This window comes from Gossypium hirsutum, chromosome D13 (assembly GCF_007990345.1).
Source record: "Gossypium hirsutum isolate 1008001.06 chromosome D13, Gossypium_hirsutum_v2.1, whole genome shotgun sequence".
Classification (NCBI taxonomy): domain Eukaryota; kingdom Viridiplantae; phylum Streptophyta; class Magnoliopsida; order Malvales; family Malvaceae; genus Gossypium; species Gossypium hirsutum.
Window position 1 is genome coordinate 979,333 of NC_053449.1, and position 21,359 is coordinate 1,000,691.

Sequence of the window (21,359 nt, forward strand, 5' to 3'; positions counted from 1 at the left end):
AGTTCTACTAGTAGAGAAGGACGTCTAACCCTTGTTAATTATACTAGGATTGTCGCTCATCATGCTTGTCATGAGGGATTTCAGGTCTCTCCAATGTGCTTCCTAGACTTTAATCTAACCTAATACATTTTTTTTACTTTCCAAAATAAATATTATTTATTAATTTAATTTAAATTATTTTTCAATTAAATAATTTTCTCAATTCAATTCTAATCACGTTAAAGTTATGACAATTTTATTGTAAAAGAATCTATAAGAAAATATATTTAATTTCTATATTCAGATGATTCCCAATGATGATTAATTTTATTTTATTTTCGAACTTTAATTATTTAATTAAATAATAATTAGAAAAACTTAAATTAATTCTCGGGTCATTTTCATACTTAGTGAAAAATACTTTCATTTTCGATTAATGTAACTCATGATTTCTCTAACCTTATCATTTCTATTCATTTATATTCATTTGCTTCTAAATACAATTTATTTCTAATTTCAATGAGCTAGTGGAGGGATCGATTGGATATATATAATTAGCGCTCAAATTATTTATAATTAAGTTTCAGCTTTTCGTCTATTAATTATAAACTAATTTAATCACAAAATCATAAATAATTTAACAAGAACTTAGAAGGAAAGAGAAAATAATGAGTAATATATAACATATAAGAAAACTAAAATTAAAACTTAAGAGATAATTTGGAGAACAACATTAAAATTAAAATTAAAACTTAGAAACCAAACATTGCATATATAAATTTGGCAACAACATTAAACTTAAACATAAAACCTAACCTATATAGTTAGGAGAACAACATTAAACTTAAAATAAACTAAATATTCCTTGATTTCTTAAGGGGACCGAGGGAGGTCGCGAAATAAGTCGAGAAGATGATCAGAGGTTTTGCAATTGGCACACTTAGGGTTGATTTCACATGCCATCACATACATTAAACAACAAGTACAAGCCATGACAACAAGTGACGACCCTTCTGCTCTTGAGTAGCTGAACTCAATTTCTTCAGTAGAAGAGTCTTGTTGATTCAGAAGCATGTGTGACGTTTTCAATAGCGATGCCGATGAGATCTCCGGACATTGGTTAGTAGATAAAGGATCTTTTGGGGGCAGATCTATCGAAGTTAACTCAGAATTCAAATCTACACTTTTTCCATTTTCTTCTCCAATGGTTTCAGTCAAACTTATCTTCCGAACATCTCCTTGAAGGTAAAAGTAAACTAAATGCACCATTACACTCTATTTAAAAATAAAATTTAATGTTAGTGAGAAGGTATAAAATTATCATAAATAAATTATCAAGAGTTAAAAAGGAAAGAGAAAATAATTAGAGTAATATATAACATATAGTTTGGAGAAGAAAACTAAAATTAAAACTTAAGAGATAATTTGGAGAACAACATTAAAATTAAAATTAAAACTTAGAAACCAAACATTAAATATATAGTTTGGAGAACAACATTAAACTTTAAATCAAAGCCTAACCTATATAGTTAGGAGAACAACATTAAAATTAAAATAAACTAAACATTCCTTGATTTCTTAAAGGGATTGAGGGGGTGGCGAAATAAATTAAGAAAATGATTAGAGGTCTTGCAATTGGCATACTTAGGGTTGATTTCACATGCCATCACATACATTAAACAACGAGTATGAGCCATCACAACAAGTGACGGTCCCTCTACTCTTGAGTAGTTGAACTCAATTTCATCACCAGAAGAATCTTGTTTATTCAGAAGCATGCGTGACGTTTCTGATAGCGATGCCGATGAGATCTCTGGACAAAAGGATCTTTCGAAGGCAGACCTATCAGAGTCAACTCAAAATTCAAATCTATGCTTTTTCCATTTACTTCTCCGACGATTTCAGTCAAACTTGTCTTCCAAGCATCTCATTGACAATATTCCTTAAAAAAGACAAAAAAAAAAAAAACCCCACAAAAACATAAAAAAACATAAAAAGTTGATAAATTGAAACGAATTTCTTTGTTAAGAGTATCGTCAGATTTTGCCCGATTTTAATTATTTATTTAGGCTTGCACGGACTACTCGAAGACTCTTAACAAAAGAAGAAAAAAGGTTCAAATTAATAAATTTGACATGAATAATCTACCATATAAAGAATACATACATAAGGAATTTAAACCAACTAATAGTTTACTCCATTATGCTTTGCACTTTGATTAATGTTAGAGCAATTCTTCATAGAGATGAGAGAAGTATTGCTAGATCTAACATCATCCATGTACAATGCTTAATCAGAGTCTCTATTTATAGGCATAAGAAGTATAAAATAAGTAGAGATCTAATTCTAATAACTATTAAAATTTAAAGTACATTAAAATTTTATCTTGATTATGATGGACATCTACTTAATAAGATATTCAGAACATTTTTTTTACTTCTTTTCAACAATTATATATTTTTCAATTGTTTTTTTTTTACCATTTCCTTTTATTTTTAATTGATTCTGATAAAAATAAATAAAAAAACTATTATTAACTTATTATACACCCATTCAATTTCATGCTTTTCTTTAACCTTTTTCCTCCTAATGTATCTGGACTCTGGTCCTTGTTATTTTAAATTTATTTCAAAATCATCCCTTATTATTTCAATAAAGTATGTTGGTAATAGTTAGAACCAATTTGGCATTTACATCTTTCTTTTTTTTTCAGAAGTCTAAATTAATTAACTTATAATCCCTCTATATAAAATTATCATGAATAAACAAGAGTTTGGAAGGAAGGAGAAGATAAATAGAGTAATATATAACATATAGTTTGGAGAGCAAAACTAAAATTAAAAATTCAGAGATAATTAGGAGAACAACATTATTATTAAAATTAAAACTTAGAAACCAAACATTACATATATAGATTGGACAACAACATTAAACTTAAACTTAAAACCTAACCTATATAGTTAGGAGAACAACATTAAAATTAAAATAAACTAAACATTCTTTGATTTCTTAGGGGGACTGAGGGGGGTCGCGAAATATATCGAGAAGATGTTCAGAGGTCTTGCAATTGGCACACTTAGGGTTGACATCACATGCCATCACATACATTAAACAACGAGTACAAGCCATCACAACAAGTGACGATCCCTCTGCAATTGGGTAGTTGAACTCAATTTCTTCACCAGAAAAGTCTTGTTGATTCAGAAGCATACGTGACATTTCCGATAGGATCTCCGGATATCGGTTAGTAGATAGAGGATCTTTCGGGGGTAGACCTATCGGAGTTAACTCAGAATTCAAATCTATGATTTTTCCTTTTTCTTCTCCGACGGTTTCGGTCAAACTTATCTTCCGAGCATCTCCTCGATGATATTCCTTAAAAAAGTCCAAAAAAAGCCACAGAAACATAAAAAGTTGATAAATGGAAATGAATTCCTTTATTAAGAGTATCGTCAGATTTCACCCAATTTTAATCATTTATTTAGACTTGCACGGACTTACTCGGAGTCTTAACAAAAGAAGAAGAAAATGTTCAAATTAACAATTTTGATATGAATAATCTACCATATAAAGAACACATACATGAGGAATTTAAATTGGCTAATAGTTTACCTCATTAGGCTTTGCACTTTGATTAATGTTAGAGCAATTCTTCATAGTGACAGTAGCACTAGAGATGAGAGAAGTATTGCTAGGTCTAACATCATCCAAAGGACTCTCTTGCTTAATTTTAGGGATTTTAAAGGCCATTGATTGGAATTAGAGAAGAGCGATGGACTCTTTCAACTTTGTTTACTCTCAATTTATAGAGAATCGGGTAGCGAGGACGTGATTTCATAGATAACAATGAGTAAGTAAAAAAATGGTAATCATAATAATAAGGGTAATTATTTGGAACGGGGCTAAGATTTTGACACGTCATATTTATTTATTTATTTGTTAAATACAATTTAAGGACACATGACAAAATCTCAACCCACTTGTAGAGTTAAAAATTTCCACCGCTAGTGTACCAAATAATTATCCTAATAACAACAACACCACAACCCAATTTTATAGTTTATAGATGATTGGATTGTAATTGATCCCCAATACATTAGCAAATTTCAAAATTCTATATTTTTAAGAGATTTGTATAGGTTTTGTACTAAGTATTGAGAGCACTTATCTGTTTAAGGAGAAAATTTAGATGTTAGAGATCTAGCCTTTAGAAACAAAAGTAAGGTTGCTATATTGGGGTGTGATAGGACTTAAATCACTTGTTATATTGGGATTAAAGATAGTGGATGAATTAGGCTCCACAGACATAAAGAAATCGAACTGTGTATACAATTTCACCAATCATATCTATGTCTACATTCTTCAATAGATTTAGGTTTAAGATCCTCAATTTTTTTCCAATATTTCAACATAAACATTATATGAAAAAAACATTGTTGGCAATTATTTCATTTTGGTTTCATCTTTTTTCTTGTAGTAACATAACTTATCGAAATCTCTTCATTTTTATTATTATCAAGTACCCATGCCTCTTTTGAGATACTACCATTAATTATATCTCGAGTCTTTTCATGATTACTCATCTTTAAATTACTTTAAATGTGATATTTAATGTATGGATTCTCTCATATTAATTACCTTTAACAGTTACAACTTCTTATTTACTAAAATTGGGGTTGTTGAGTTGTAACAAGTTTGTTGTTATCTCAAATTTGGTTAACTCTTTATTTTCAATAAATTTTTGGGTTGAAAAAAATCCTAATTTTCTAAATAAGGCTTCCATCTTTTTAATATTGAGATATAGATTCATTTACATATTATTCTTTTCACATTATTTTAACTAAAAAACAGAAAACACGTTATAATCATTTCTTTGTTTTTTGAATTTTTATTTTACGGTTAAATTATTTTTTTCGAATCATGTGCATTGACATGATAGTCAGGATATTTATTGCCCTGATTTGGGTTCTAAATAATAGCTCATTTTTTCTAAATATAATTATATATTTGTTATTGAACACATTAACTCCAAATATTTTACGCATTTTAAAAAAAATATATGCGTACATGAAAGAAGAAGATCCCAATAAATAATATAATTTATTTGTAAAGTAATAATATTTTAACATTAACGTGGTAAATTAGTTAGTGTAAAATTAACTTATAATAGTAACTCAAATCATATATGCATATATAAGTATAAATATATCACAAGATTTAAAATGAATAAGTGTGTTCACATTATAGTTTTTTGGCACGTGGTGCTCTTCATTTTAAGTAATTAGTTTTGCTTTGGGTAAATTAATCTTTTACCCCTTACCCTTTTAAATTATATTAAATAATTATTTTACGTATATTACAATTTATAAGATTTTTTTAAAAATTAATCTTATTATTATTACTTTTTATAATAAAACATTGACATGTCTATTTATTATAATCTTTTTGATATAATATTTCAATTTCAATTTCAATTTTTTTGGACTTATTACAATTGACATTTCTATTTATTATAATCATTTTGATATAATATTTCTAAACTTCATAAGAAAAACATATATTTTATATACTAATAATATGCATTATTAATTTTTATGTTAAGATTAAATTTACATGATTTTTTATTTTATTTTAAAAACAATTACATTAGAATCTCGTGTGTTGGCCTGATGGTTAGGGTGTTCGTTGCCCCAAGTGTTGATCCTTGATTAAGTTCACCATAATTTGGATCTGTATTTGTATCATTAAGAGTATTAAGGGCTCCTTCTTCCATATACTCTTTGAAGTTATGAAATATACAACATGCTAGTTTTATGTTATACTAAGGTGATGTTGTTAATATGATATATTTTTTAGAACATCTTCTCAACTACATTTTGAAGCCTTGAATATCTCAAAATAGAGAGTTCACAAGCTATCTTTAATATTTCTGTCTAGCTTCATTCTCTCAAATAGTATCATATTTCATGATATGATGCAAGAAAACCTTTTGTATTTGCATAATTATCATCTACCATACAATGTTTGGGTTCACATTGCTAATAATGTGTAGCTTTAATTATAAAAAAAATTATATAAACTTTATTTGGAGAAAGACATGTTAGGTTATAATCTTTTTTATAATAAGTAAATTAAGTAAAAAAAATTGTATAAGATTTACAATACACATAAATTATTTTCATTTTTTTAAGATTTATAATATAAGAACTTTTTGTCATAACTATCCGAACATTCATATGCGTTCATGTTTATAATATAATTTATATAATTCGTATAAAAACAACATTTTTAAATTGGACTTGACTGTAATTACCTACATAATTACTCCATTTCTCACATCCAGTTCATTGGGATACACCAATTACAATGATTATCTAAAGATGTCACTGTTATATAATTATAAGCAATTACACCCAAATCAAATTACTACGTAGCTTACCAAACACTACCTTAATCGCTTCTCCAATTGTGATTTTTTAAAAATTTATTCAAGGATATATTAAGAGTTTTATGTATAAAAAGACGCCTTTCGTAATGATGTCTAAAACTGTGTCATAGTAAGTGATGGGGATGATATTGGTACATGGATCATGCCCAATTTCTTACATTATTATATCTAATATGAAGATTTTGATATAGAAGTATATCAACCTTTAAAATAGATATCCTTTGGATCATATCATGTATTTCTTCCAATTTATTGGTTACAACATTTTACCTTCAAATTAACTTTTAAATGTACCTCTCAATGTAGCTAAAAATGTATTACTTTCATATGTCATTGACCACATGAAGACATGATCCAAGAGCCAAAGGCTTCTTAAAATTAATAACCTAGTTTAATTGGTGCCTGCCTGATAACAACACAAGTGGTTATACTCTTTGAAACCTGTGAACCTTTTCTATGTTTGCAAAATCATTTTACCAATTTTCCTCTCCTTCATAATCTAACTCTATCCCAAATTTCATTGGTTTAAAAAGTATAGAGATACATGACAATTGGACTTACATATCCCATAAACATGTCACTAAAAACATAAAAATTCAAGAAATCAATTACTTGTAAATGATGAATAAATAGATCAATAAATCTAAGAACCGGTTTTACATGAGAAACACCATTGTTCTAGATTAAATGTTTTAACAGAGTATTAAGGAATTGCTTTTTCTTGCTGCAAATACTTGCTTGATAGGAAAAATAAAAATAAAATTACTGAAGCAAATAAAAAGTTAATGATATACAGACTAGTTTTTAGCGTATTTAGAAACCAAGAGGATCCCTCCCCCATATATATAGGTGCTCACAGCACGACACTACATAACATTCTAGCAAAGGATAAAATCAAAAGACATACTAAAGCACAGAATTACAGCACAAAAGACCAAAACATGTTGCATTATATTGCAAAACCACAAAGATCTGTTGAAAAGCAAACATTCATATGTATAAAAGCAATGAGTTACAATGCTTAAAAACACATTTATTAAGCAATAAAATGGATATCTCATCAAAATTCAAAATAGTAGTTCATGCTCAAAAGTAATCTAAAGCATATTATTCAAAGGGAGGAGAATCTGATCTAATAAACAAACTAGTACATTGAATAGTTGTCACTAACCCCAGGCCTGATGCATTTATAAATTGCCATGACAATAGGAAGCATAGAGGTGAGTGCAATCTGAAGTTGATCCGAGCTGCTTGTTCGAACAGTTATCTGTCCACTCATCTTGTTGTTCATTCCTGCACGAACTGCTACTTTTGAATTCCTTCCAACGGATAACTGAGACTGAAAATTGGCTCCCAGTGCCAAATCCCCTCTCCATTTGACTAGAGACAAACCCAAAGTGGATTGATCCTGGTCGATTGGAAAATCTGCGCCTCGGAGCCGCATTTCTAGATTGGCTCCATATGCTGAATCACCTTTGGATCTAACAGTCCCAGTGCTACCAACTAAAACCAGCCGCTTTCCAACAACAATATGATCCTCAAGTTTGAGTCCAGTTGCAACATTCTCACCTAGAAATGTAACAGAGAAGCCGGCAGCTGTTTTGTTCTTTTTGAGATTTTTGAATTTGGTCTCCCCTCTGAAAACATAAGCTAATTGCTTTCCAACATTTTGGACGTCAAAGCCAGCCATGGTTGATCCATTTTCACCATGCTTGGCAGAAACTGAAGAATCCAAATGGATGTTAAACTCTTTCTTATCCTTGGTGAGTTGAACGGAAACTGCAGCAGGAAACTGGCTGGCGATTGCTAGACTATGTTCAACATTAACACCGTCATAGCCACAATCATGGTCCCAACCGTGAGTGTCCAATACTGGCCTCGCCAAGAACTGAGAAGTAGGTTCCAAGAACCGGTACCTGAATGCTGGATTATCACCATCAAAGGAAGGTGGCAGGACCATATCAGGTAATGGAACTGGTACAGAAGCAGGACCACCAGTTTCCGGATCAACATCTTCCCCTGTGTTACCATATTCATCAACGGCAGGCTTTCCTTTCTTCAGCTCTCTCATTCTTCTCAACTCTTCCCCCCACTGCTTTTTCTGGAGGAGCTTCACCCGATAATCATACTCCTCGAAATATGCCTTCCTTTGCTCCTTGTCAAGCTTAGCAAGTTGTGCTTTCCTTAGAGCTTTGAATGGTGGGAGCTTATCATACTCATCCTCGTCGTCTTCTTGATCAGAATCAGATAAATCATCCACATCAATATCTGAGTCACCATTCTCACCACCCTGATCAGCAGAGAGTTTAGGATGGCTACGAGACTGCAACAGCCACGATAGCAAGTATGGAAGAGGAGGAGATCGGACACGAAAACCAAAGAGCTTCCGATGGTCAAATGGATCTTGAGGTTTGGAGAGAGAACTTGCTTCAGATAGGACTTTGATAGAGTAGCATAACAACAATAGCTGAGGTCTCCAAGTTTGACCGTTAGGAAGCACCTTGTGGCCATCCCTATTCTTTCGGCATGATGGATGATTTTCAACAAGACAAACAGGATTCATCAAACTTGGATTCATCATGCGTAAATCACCAACAGCCTGAGCAATAGACTGCTGAACAACATGAGAACGTTGAGCAACAAACACCTCATAACTCAAAGGCGAGCCAGATGGTCCATCAGGAGGTGCAGAAGCAGCATGAGTCAAAGCAACTACGGCATTTTTCCAGATAGAGGAGCCAAGAGAATTAGTGATTGATCTTAACAATGGAAGATCATTAAGATCCCGGGTCTGGCTGTCCAACCGATCAACATAGACTACAACATCAGGGGGACACTTCTTCATGTATTGCTTTATAGAAGCTAGGACCTTGCGATTGGCACCTTGCTCCATGGCAGAAGATCTCAAACCTGGGGTATCAATGATCCTCAATTTCACACCATCTAATGTTCCAGTAATCTCTTTCACAACTGAAGTGGCAGGTTCAAATGCATGAATTGAAGTCTTCTCCTCACCAAAGATTGAATTTATTGTGGCGCTCTTGCCCACCCCAATTTTCCCAAGCACAAGTATGTTCAAGGAGAAGCTTAAATCATCTTTACCCTCTGTTTCAAGTTCCAGAGCTTTCCTCTTTGAAGAATCAACACTAAACAGTTCACTGGTTTGCCTCCCTGAAACAAGCGCCAGTCTATAAAGAACCTGTGCTGCAACAGAATCTTCCGTAGAGAGTCCTAGCCTCTGAACAAGCCTCAAGAATTTGACTCTAATAAGTTGCAACTTTTCTAATTTTATTTTATCTTCTTCAGTCAAGTTGATGTCGGAGTCTCTCCTACTTGTTACAGCAGAAGGACTAAATAAGTTAGGCCTGTTTGATCGAGCTGCAGGTTTTGCATTTTGCAGTGAGGATCCTAAACCCACAGGACGTTCAACAGAGAAAAGCCTAGATCCATCTTGAGAGGTTATAGTAATGTTACCACCATCAGAGCCAGCGCCGGTTGCTGCTTTCAAGAGGGCTGCCAAAGCAGCAGAATCAAATAACTCCTTCCCCTCCCCTTCTTCATCTGTATCCCCTTCTTCATCAGAATCAATGACAATCTGACCATCAATTGTCTGCGAATGATCATGAGAAGTATCAGCACCCGAGTGAGAACCAATGGCAGCTCCTCGTTCTAGCTCCTTCAAGAATTGCTCAGCAGCATCAGCATTCTCAAAGAACATGCTTTCAGCCTCTCCGTCAGTATCTGAGCCTCCAATTTCAGCACCTTCATTCTGATGGTGCTCCTCTTGCATTTCACCTTCAAAACTATTTTGTTCAACAGACTTTGGTAAATGAGATTCTTCTACTGCCATGGCTACTGATCTTTTGCTTTCAGAATCAGCATCTGAAACCTCCATTTCACGAGCTGCCATCATTTCAGTGGGTTGAGCAGAATCATCCATGGTCTGAATTCCATCTATACCCCCTCCATCTATTTTCTCAGTAGACGCTTGCTCCAACATATCTACACCTGCCTCCTCTTTGAGGTCACTTAGCTCAGATTCGGAACCATCTTTAGCAAGCAAACCCCCACCAGCAACATCAGCTTTCCTCTCGGCATTGGTTTCAGAAGTCAAGACCTCAGTAGTTTCAATTTCATCGGTCGCAACAGGGTCAATAGTTTTATCAGACACAGGATGGACATCCAGAACACGTTCTTCTTCATCATGACCAGCCTGATTAAAGCCATTATCCAAGCTCACATCCCCATCAACCGGAACCACCTCTGTCTCCTTAATCTCCGATGTCTCAATGCCTAAACCATCACCAGTTAAAGGCGTTGCATCAACAGCCAACTCCTCTCCACCGGAAAATTTCGAACCATCATCATCAACCACCTCACCATCTACTGCTTCTGCAATCACAGGATTAACAACCTTAGCTCCACCATCTAACACCGAATTATCCTCATTCTCAACCATCCCAATTCTACCTTCCTCTTCACTCTCAATTGATAAAACAGCTTGGTCAGCTTCACCAGTAGAGCCCATTCCCACCTTATTATCCTTCTCTTCTCCATTACCAACACTATCAAAATCAACCTTTCGCAGCGAACCCTCACCTCTAAACTCCTCTAAACCATTATCACCACCCCCAAACGACTCCTCCTTCAAAATCACATCCGAACCATCAGAACCAACAAAAGGGGTATCGCTAACATCCCCAACAGTCGGAAATACTTCATCAGGGTCAGCCACAAATGGCCTCTCGGGTACTGTTTCAAACTTGCCATCACCGTTCTCATCAATATCACTAGTTCTATTATCATTTTCTTTCAAAGCATAATCGCTTACCGAACTAGTTACAAACTTAGAATCATCATCGGAAGAAGAAGAAGAGGAGGAAGAAGAAGAAGAGGAAGAAGAAGGAGAACCTGGAGTGGCAGAGAGCGGCTGAGAAGCGATTTCTGGGGCAGAAAACTCGGTTTCCATGAGAGAAGAGAATTAGGGTTTTAGGATATGGTAATGAAAATTGGGTGGTAAAGAAAAATCGGATTGCGTAACTGGAATTTTGTGATGGAGATACTAAGCTTTAAGGAAGAGGAAAAAGATAAGGTAGAATGGAAGCTAAGGGTTTTGCTAGTTCGTAATTATCAATCTCATCTGTTGAGATTAAAAAAAAAAAAAAAGCAATTATATTATAATTTTATTACATTATAATTAAATTATATTCATTTATTAATTTAAAATAATCTTAAGATTTGTAATGCATGAAAAATATTTTTTTAAATAAAAAAATATAAATATCAATACTTCATTTTTTTAATCTTTATTTATGATATTATAGTGATAGTAAAAATTGATATTTTTATATATGATGTTAATTTAAAAACTAAATATTTAAGTATATATTTAATTTAAAATATTTAACATAAATTTATATAAACTAATATTAATATATACCAAATTTATATATATATTAATGTTAAAAAGTATCGTTATTTGTTATTTCATAAATTTTGTTAACTATCGTAAAATTTTAAATAATTAATTAAGTTAATAGTTAATTGAGTCTTAATTCAATTGGTATTGTTGTTGTTAGTGCAAAAAAATGTAGGTTCGAGTACGTTGAACTGCATTATTTTCCTATTTAAGGGTTTAAGAAAACTATTGGTAGTTTTAAAGTAAGTATGATAAAAATCTATAAAAAAGTCTAATTAAATTAATTAATATATAAATTAATATAGAAGAAGAAAAGAATATACATATTGTGTTTTATATAGTTTATATTATTTTCTTTAAAAATAGTATTATCATATATTAAGCGTAAATACTATATGTTAATAATGACAGTAGAAATTATCGTAATGCAATAAGAAACAAAAATAAGAACACACAGATTTTACTAATTTACTAATTAGACCAACAATAATAGGAAATTTTCTATTAGAAAGAATAATAAAATAAAATAAAAATATTAAACAATCAATTTTTAAAAATTAATTCACTAATTTTCATCTTAAGCTTGATATTTTGCTTTTTCCCTTGTTTCATCCACTTGTTTGTTGTATCTATAATTTCATATATTCTTTAATGTTTTAACATTTCAATCTTTTCACAAAATTTTCTTGGTATTTTGTATTGCCGTTTATATATGTTGGGGTTCGATTTGTATAAGCAACGAATAAGTAAAATAAAGCAGATCAAACATATAAGTATTTTACGTAAAAAACTACTCCGAAGAGGATAAAAATCACGGGCAAAGGAGGTTTCAGTTTTTCATTAAATATGTAAACAAACGAGAGTACAATATGGAGAAAATATACCTAAATTTACTAAACGTACATTACTCAAAACTCTGAATATAAGGTCCTAACTCTTATAGAGCAAACCCGAAAATAAAACCCTAATTCTCGTAGAGTTCTCTCAGAAGGAGTACAAAATTATATTTATAGTTACCGCGAAAACTCTCACCACATCACCATGTCTCAATGTACCTATTCGCGTCATCCGTTGTCACAACGTCAGGGAGCTTCTCATCATTACCTCACTGTCTGCTCGGCCGAAAATACGACACCCCACGTATTGGAAGAAAACTTAAAAAAAAGTTATTAAAAAAGATGGTGAAAAAAATATATGAAATAAAAATTTTCAAAAATTATAAAATTTTAATGATACTATAATATTAAATTTATTTTATTGAAAAATTAGTTTCAAATTGAAAAAAAAAACCTTTCATTTTGTTTTAGGAAAACATTTTCTTGGAAAATTAGAAAACAAACTAAGAAAAAATGTTTTTGTTGAAAATTCTAAAAACAATTTTTGAAAAAAAAATGTGAAAATTTTAAAAAAGTTATTTTTATTCTTTTCACTAAAAATGTTTTTACAAAATTGGAAACAAGTGTTTTAAACTTTAAAATTAATGGATGAATTGACCTTAGATTAAATCCATTTAAAGGAGAAATTTTATTATTTTAAACCATTTTTAAATAAAAATCTCTTATCTAAATTTTTATTTTATTTTTCTATTATAAAAAGATGGACACTAAACATATTTTTTATTTTTTAATTCAAATAATTAACACTGTTCACTTTTCTATTAAAATATTACATGATTATATATAATTTAAATGCCCCAAATGTCTTAGAGGCTGACATGTGACTTCTTATTTCTTTTGGATTTGCCTTTATTAGCATTTTATATCATGCTAAAACTTGAGATTTAATCTATATACTTTAATTTATAACATAATTTAATTTGGTTCATTTACTTTTACAATGTCATTAGTTAGTTTAAATAATTAATATCGTTAAATGTTTCAATCAAATGCTGTCAATTTTTTTTAAATTACTATTCTAGCAAAAAATATTTTATCATCACAAGTTTAAACAAGTATTTTTAAGAAAAAAATCCGCACCAATAAAATTAAACTTAATATAACAATTATCCTAGATGACATCAAAGTGGTGCTCCTTGTGGCACTGGATTTTCAACCAGAGGCGAACCCAAGGGGGGTTGGCAGGGACCCGACCCCCTTAAAATAGAAAATTATTGTTTTGGCCCTTTAAAAAATTTTAAATTAGTGAAGATAAAATTACACTTTGCCCCCTTAAAATTATGAAAATTTAATTTAATCTTTTAAAAATTATAAAGATATAGACTATTAAAAATTAAAATTTTATTTCGGCCCTCCTAAAGAGAATTTCTAGCTTCGTCCCTGTGTCTAATCGTGGGATATAACAAAAACTATAATTAAATATATATATATATTTAAAAAAATTAGCAATTTTAAGCAAGACCTTTTAAGATTGGGTTAATATAATTTTTAGTACCTGAATATAGTAATTAAATCCACTTCAGTAATCGCACTTTTTTTTGTTCACTTTAGTACTTGAACTTAACAACTAAGTTTATTTTAGTCATTTAACTTAGATTCAATCACAATTTGATGATATGGTACAATTTCAAAATATCACGTCATCAAATTTTTTACATTTACTAAATTTAATCAAAATAAATCTAATTACCAAAATTAGATACGGGAAGTAAAAATACAAAAATAAATTTAATTCGTATTTTGTTGGTTTGCCTTTGAAGGATAACATTAAGGATTAGGCTTCTGTATAACTTTGTTTGGTTTGGTATTTTATTTTATCTTTATTTTATTTGGGCTTATTTTGACCTTATATGTGTCTTGTTGTTTGGTTAGGCATATTTGACTTCTATTGGATATATGTATATGTTTTTATCAATGTTTTTAAAATCAGATTGATAGGTAAATTAGTTATGCTAGAAGTTTATTAATCCGATTAGTTTAATAAAAGAAATATTAAAAAAATTGGTTCAATATCGGTCGATCCTTTTTTAGTCAATTAGTTTAACCGGTTCGTGAATTTTATCACATCAGTTCAAAGTCTTTCTCCAAATCAATTCTTCGACCGATTGTCATTCCAATCAATTCAACCGTCTAATTCGATTTGATTCAAACAATCTTAAACGCATTTAAGTTCATCCATATTAAAATTTTAAAATATTATTTATATATTTAATAATTTTATATATTTTTTATTTAAAAATTTAAACATAAATAATTTTCACATATATATATTCAATTTTCATACTATAAGTATAAAAGAAAAGAAAATTAACATATTATAAACTAAAAAAATGAGCCAAACCTTTGAATATTGAAGCTTAAGTGTGACATTTTTTTAAAATGAGTTTAATACTTTTATATAAATTTAGCTTAAATTTAACTCTTTTTTTTATTCAAATTTTCTCAAAATATCGATCAAAAATTGATTTATAATGAATTTAAATGTGATACACAATTACTATAAAATAAATAAAAGAGAAAACTTGGTAAAAGTATCATGTCATGGAAAACCTTGTACTATTGCATCTTGCTCCCTTTAATAAAAATTTAGATAAATTAGTCCTTGTAAGTTAGATCCAAGAGCAAATTGATCCTTTTGTAGAAAATTTTATCCATTTTTACCATTAAAAATTGGTCCTTATAAGTCAGTATGATGTACATGTGATATGCCACGTATAATTGTCGGTTATTAACAGTAAAAATAGATGAAATTCATAATAAAAAGAATCAATTTATTCTTTAATATAACGTATAGAGATTAATTTACTCTTTTTCTAAATAAATAAAAAAACAGATAAAATACAATCTTTCCAATACAAAAATGGAAATGATATTTTTACCGAAAATACTATAATAAAACCTGGTTGTAGGGACGACATGATTTTCCCTTCAAGTTGCTACCATCATCTAACATAAAACAAACACAAGAGTTTAAAGAGTGATATTTGGGATTGGTCGGCCACATTGCTTTAATCAGTAATGATATAAGATATAACAAAACTTTGTCTTACCAAAATAAACTATAAAACTATATCTAAATAATATTAATTAAATATAAATTATTATTATTAGTGTAATTATTATGAATTTTGTGTTTGACATATTACATTCTCATGAAAAAAAAATATTTAACTCAGTTTTATTTTGTGAAAATACTTATTAATTGAATGTTGGCTTCATAAAATTTTTAATAAATATTGAATTTATTTTTGATATTTCAAATAACAATTCTATTTATTAAGTTATTATAGAGTGAATGAAGAAAATTAAATTCTCAAAGGTTAAGGGATAGGATAGTATAATTTTTGACTCGAGAAGATTTAATCGGTGATACTTCCCCCTCCATTTGTTTATTGGTTTTGATAATATAAATTTTAACTTTTTATTTATTATCAGAAAATTCATTTAACTTAACCAAATGTGACAAGTCTTATAACTAATAAAAATATTTAAAATTGTAAAACTAATAAAAAAAATAAACAAGTGGTTTTAATTAGTATATAAAAATTAATACTTCAATAAATAAAGTAGTTCAATACAGTATTTAATCTTTTTATCAAATAAAATTATTTAATAAAAAATTAACAAATATTTATATTTGTGATAAGTATCTAATAAATTCATTTAATAAAAAATTTTAATAGCTTATAAATCCGATGAAAATATTTAAAATGATAAAATTAGTAATATAATAAAGAATGAAAAGTACTCTAATTAATTTATATATCTAAAACTCATTTTCTTTGCCTAACCCTCCCCAGCCCTCAAAGCATACAAAACAGAGCAAAACAACCAAATACCCTATTACCAATCAAAACATCATACATTTGCAGCCCTCGAAGACTAGATATATATTTTTAAGGTCCCTCTGAGATTATATATTAATATTATACATTAGTCTCTATGACCTTTTTCATTTCACCACACAATCTAAATTTCTAACTCTGCCCCTACAATCTAGCTCCGCCAGACTCCAACTCTTATACTGTTCAAGAGGAACTTATACTATTTAAAAACAAAAATATCATACATGAACTATAAGTTCTTTTTAAAACAAAACCAACCAGTTATCATCAATCCTGCGTACCATTCTAGTAGAGGATATGTAAAAATAACAGATCCTCAAAAAGTAACATTATATCAAAAGGCTGCAAAGATCTGTACATGTAAATTCCTCTGCTAACAGGCAAAATGTTCATATTTATAAAAAGCTTACCATTAACCAAAACCGCTAAACAAACAAGCAAAAAGTTACCATGCTTAGTAACATTTATTAGGAAATAAAAATGGATACCTCATCAAAGCAGTACTTCACGCACAAAAATAGCCTACAACATATTAATCAAGGAATGTACCTAATAAACTAATACATTGAGTAGTTGTCACTAACCCTGGGCTTGATGCTTTTGTAAATTGCCATGACAACAGGAAGGAGACCAGTGAGTGCAATCTGGAGTTGATCCGAGCTGCTTGTTCGAACAGTTATCTGTCCACTCATCTTGTTGTTCAGTCCTGCACGAACTGCTACTTTTGAACTCCTTCCAACAGATAACTGAGTCTGAAAATTGGCTCCCAGTGCCAAGTCCCCTCTCCATTTGACTAGAGACAAACCCAAAGTGGATTGATCCTGGTCGATTGGAAAATCTGCACCTCGGAGCCGCATTTCTAGATTGGCTCCATATGCTGAATCACCTTTAGATCTAACAGTCCCAGTGCTACCAACTAAAACCAGTCGCTTTCCAACAACAATATGATCCTCAAGTTTGAGTCCAGTTGCAACATTCTCACCTAGAAATGTAACAGAGAAGCCAGCAGCTGTTTTGTTCTTTTTGAGATTTTTGAATTTGGTCTCCCCTCTGAAAATGTAAGCTAACTGCTTTCCAACATTTTGGATGTCAAAACCAGCCATGGTTGATCCATTTTCACCATGCTTGGTAGAAACTGAAGAGTCCAAATGGATGTTAAACTCTTTCTTATCCTTGGTGAGTTGAACGGAAACTGTAGCAGGAAACTGGTTGGCGATTGCTAGACTATGTTCAACATTAACACCATCATAGCCACAATCATGGTCCCAACCGTGAGTGTCCAATACTGGCCTCGCCAAGAACTGAGAAGTTGGTTCAAAAAATCGGTACCTGTATGCTGGATTATCAGCATCAAAGGAAGGTGGCAAGACCATATCAGGTAATGGAACTGGTACAGCGGCTGGACCACCAGTTTCCTGATCAACATCTTCCCCTGTGTTACCATATTCATCAACGGCTGGCTTTCTTTTCTTCAGCTCTCTCATTCTTCTCAACTCCTCCCTCCACTGCTTTTTCTGGAGGAGCTTCACCCGATAATCATACTCCTCAAAATATGCCTTCCTTTGCTCCTTGTCAAGTTTAGCAAGTTGTGCTTTCCTTAGAGCTTTGAATGGTGGGAGCTTATCATACTCATCCTCGTCTTCTTCTTGCTCTGAATCAGATAAATCATCCACATCAATATCTGAGTCACCATTCTCACCACCCTGATCAGAAGAGAGTTTAGGATGGCTACGAGACTGCAACAGCCATGATAACAAATATGGAAGAGGAGGGGATCGGACACGAAAACCAAAGAGCTTCCGATGGTCAAATGGATCTTGAGGTTTGGAGAGAGAACTTGCTTCAGATAAGACTTTGATAGAGTAGCATAATAACAGTAGCTGAGGCCTCCAAGTTTGACCGTTAGGAAGCACCTTCTGACCATCTCTATTCTTTCGGCATGAAGGATGATTTTCAACAAGACAAACAGGATTCCTCAAACTTGGATCCATCACACGTAGATCACCAACAGCCTGACCAATAGACTGCTGAGCAACATGAGAACGTTGGGCAACAAACACCTCATAACTCAAAGGTGAGCCAGATGGTCCATCAGGGGGTGCAGAAGCAGCATGAGTCAAAGCAACTATGGCATTTTTCCAGATAGAGGAGCCAAGAGAATTAGTGATTGATCTTAACAATGGCAGATCATTAAGATCCCGGGTCTGGCTGTCCAACCGATCAACATAGACTACAACATCAGGGGGACACTTCTTTATGTATTGCTTTATAGAAGCTAGGACCTTGTGATTGGCACCTTGCTCCATGGCAGAAGATTTCAAACCTGGGGTATCAATGATCCTCAGTTTAACACCATCTACCATTCCAGTAATCTCTTTCACTACTGTAGTGGCAGGTTCAAATGCATGAATTGAGGTCTTCGACTCACCAAAGATTGAATTTATTGTGGCACTCTTGCCCACCCCAATCTTCCCAAGCACAAGCATGTTTATGGAGAAGCTTAAATCATCTTTACCCTCTGTTTCAAGTTCCAGAGCTTTCCTCTTTGCAGAATCAACACTAAACAGTTCACTGGTTTGTCTCCTTGCAACATGTGCCAGTCTATAAAGAACCTGTGCTGCTAAAGAATCTTCAGTAGAAAGCCCGAGCCTTTGAAGAATCCTCAAAAATTTGACTCTTATAAGCTGTAACTTTTCCAATTTTATTTTATCTTCTTCAGTCAAGTTGTTGTCAGAGTCTCCCCTACTTGTTACAGCAGGACTAAATATGTTAGGCCTGTTTGATCGAGGTGCGGATGTTGCATTTTGCAGTGAGGATCCTAAGCCCGCAGGACGTTCAACAGTGAAAAGCCTAGATCCATCTTGAGAGGTTATAGTAATGTTGCCGCCATCAGAGCCAGCATCAGTTGCTGCTTTCAAGAGGGCTGCCAAAGCAGCAGAATCAAATAACTCCTTCCCCTCTCCTTCTTCATCTGTATCCCCTTCTTCATCTGAATCAACAGCATTTGTCTGTATATGATTATGAGAAGTATCAGCACCCGAGTGAGAACCAATGGCAGATCCTCGTTTTAGCTCCTCCAAGAATTGCTTAGCAGCTTCAGCATTCTTAAAGAACATACTTTCAGCCTCTCCATCAGTCTCTGAGCCTTCATTCTGATGCTGCTTCTCTTCCATTTCACCTTCAAAACTAACTTTTCCAGCCACTGTAGTTTGCTCCACAGACTCAGGCAAATGAGATTCTTCTCCTGGCAGGGTTACTGACCTTTTGCTTTGAGAATCACTATCTAAATTCTCTGTTTCATGAGCTGCCATTATTTCTGTAGGTTGAGCAGAACTATCCTTTGCCTGAATTCCATCTCCACCCCCTCCATCTACTTTCTCAGAAAATGCTTGTTCCAAAATATCTATGACCTCCTCATCTTTGAGATCATTTAGCTCAGTCCCAGAATTGTCTTTACCAAGCATAACCCCACTGGCAATATCAGCTTTATTCTCAGCATCAACAGCCAACTCCTCTCCGCCGGAAAACTTCGAACCATCAGCATGATTCAAGCCGTTATCCATGCTCGCATTATCATCAACTGGAACCACCTCTGTCTCCTTCATCACCGATGTCTCAATGCCTAAAGCAGCTCCAGTCAAGGGTTTCGCATAGACAGCCAACTCCTCTTCGCCAGAAAATTTCGAACCATCGACTTCAACTACCTGATGATCTACTGTTTCTACAATCATAGGATTGACACCCTTAGCTCCACCATCTAACACCAAATCATTCTCAAAAATCCCAATTCTACCTTCCTCTCCACTTTCCATTGATAAAACAGATTGGTCGACTTCACCAATGGAACCCATTTCCACCTTATCGTCCTTTTCCCCATTACCAACACTATCAACATCAACCTTCCCCATCGAACCCTCACCTCTAAATTCCTCTAAACCATTATCACCACCCCCAAACAAGTCCTCATTCAAAATCACATTCGAACCATCAGAACCAACAAAAGGGGCATCACTAACATCCCTCGCGGTCGGAATTACTTCATCAGGGTCAGCCATAAATGGCCTCTCGGGTACTGTTTCAAACTTCCCCTCACCATTCTCGTTACTATCATTAGTTTTACCATTCCCATTATCTTCCAAAGTACGTTCACTTACTGAACTAGTTACAAACTCAGAATCATCATTCGAAGTTAAAGAAGAAGAAGAGGAAGAAGAACCTGGAGAGGTAGAGAGCGACTGAGAAGTGATTTCCGGGGCAGAAAGCAAGGCGTCCATGGTTGAAAGAGAGGAAAGGGAGATAGAGAGAATTAGGGTTTTAGGATATGGAATGAATTTTGAGTGGCACACAAAGTTTGGATTGGATTACTGGAATTTGTGAGAGAGATACCAAGCGTTTAAGTAAGATGGAAAGATAAGGTTCATGGAAGCAAAGGGTTTGTTTGTGAGTTCGTTACTTGCCATGTCATTCGTTAAAGATGTAATTAAAAACTATGCATAGAGGTATCCAACTGGAAAATTACCTATATTCATCTATCTAATCATTGAATTTATCGAGAATGTAATTTTTATAAGAAAATTGAAATCAAGTCATATCTCAATTGACATAAATATTATTGTTAATATATAAAAACATGAATTCGAGTACGTTGAAATGGAATTATAGAAAGACTATAGATAATTTTTACTCAGAGATAGATGTTGAAGTATAACAAAGAACTGATGAAATTGTTATGTTGTATATATAGTTTTGACATATTTTCATTTATTTACAAA

The 21,359-nt window shown here is 32.4% G+C and overlaps 3 protein-coding genes across 3 annotated transcripts; all 3 read right to left on the reverse strand.

Annotated features, from left to right (window-relative positions):
- Positions 1–2,834: 2,834 nt before the first annotated feature.
- LOC107919649 (uncharacterized) lies at positions 2,835–3,799 on the reverse strand. The gene is made up of 2 exons (XM_016849066.2): positions 3,592–3,799; positions 2,835–3,354 (listed from the first exon to the last, which is right to left on the reverse strand). Exons 1-2 carry the CDS (start codon positions 3,727–3,729, stop codon positions 2,989–2,991), a joined length of 504 nt encoding a protein of 167 aa, XP_016704555.1. The 5' UTR covers positions 3,730–3,799; the 3' UTR covers positions 2,835–2,988.
- Positions 3,800–7,439: 3,640 nt separating this feature from the next.
- Positions 7,440–11,566, reverse strand: LOC107919815 (translocase of chloroplast 159, chloroplastic). The gene has a single exon (XM_016849188.2). It carries the CDS (start codon positions 11,394–11,396, stop codon positions 7,572–7,574), a length of 3,825 nt encoding a protein of 1,274 aa, XP_016704677.2. The 5' UTR covers positions 11,397–11,566; the 3' UTR covers positions 7,440–7,571.
- A 3,930-nt stretch (positions 11,567–15,496) lies between these two features.
- On the reverse strand, positions 15,497–21,045 carry LOC107920258 (translocase of chloroplast 159, chloroplastic). The gene is made up of 2 exons (XM_016849872.2): positions 17,172–21,045; positions 15,497–15,688 (listed from the first exon to the last, which is right to left on the reverse strand). Exons 1-2 carry the CDS (start codon positions 20,859–20,861, stop codon positions 15,671–15,673), a joined length of 3,708 nt encoding a protein of 1,235 aa, XP_016705361.2. The 5' UTR covers positions 20,862–21,045; the 3' UTR covers positions 15,497–15,670.
- Positions 21,046–21,359: the final 314 nt, after the last annotated feature.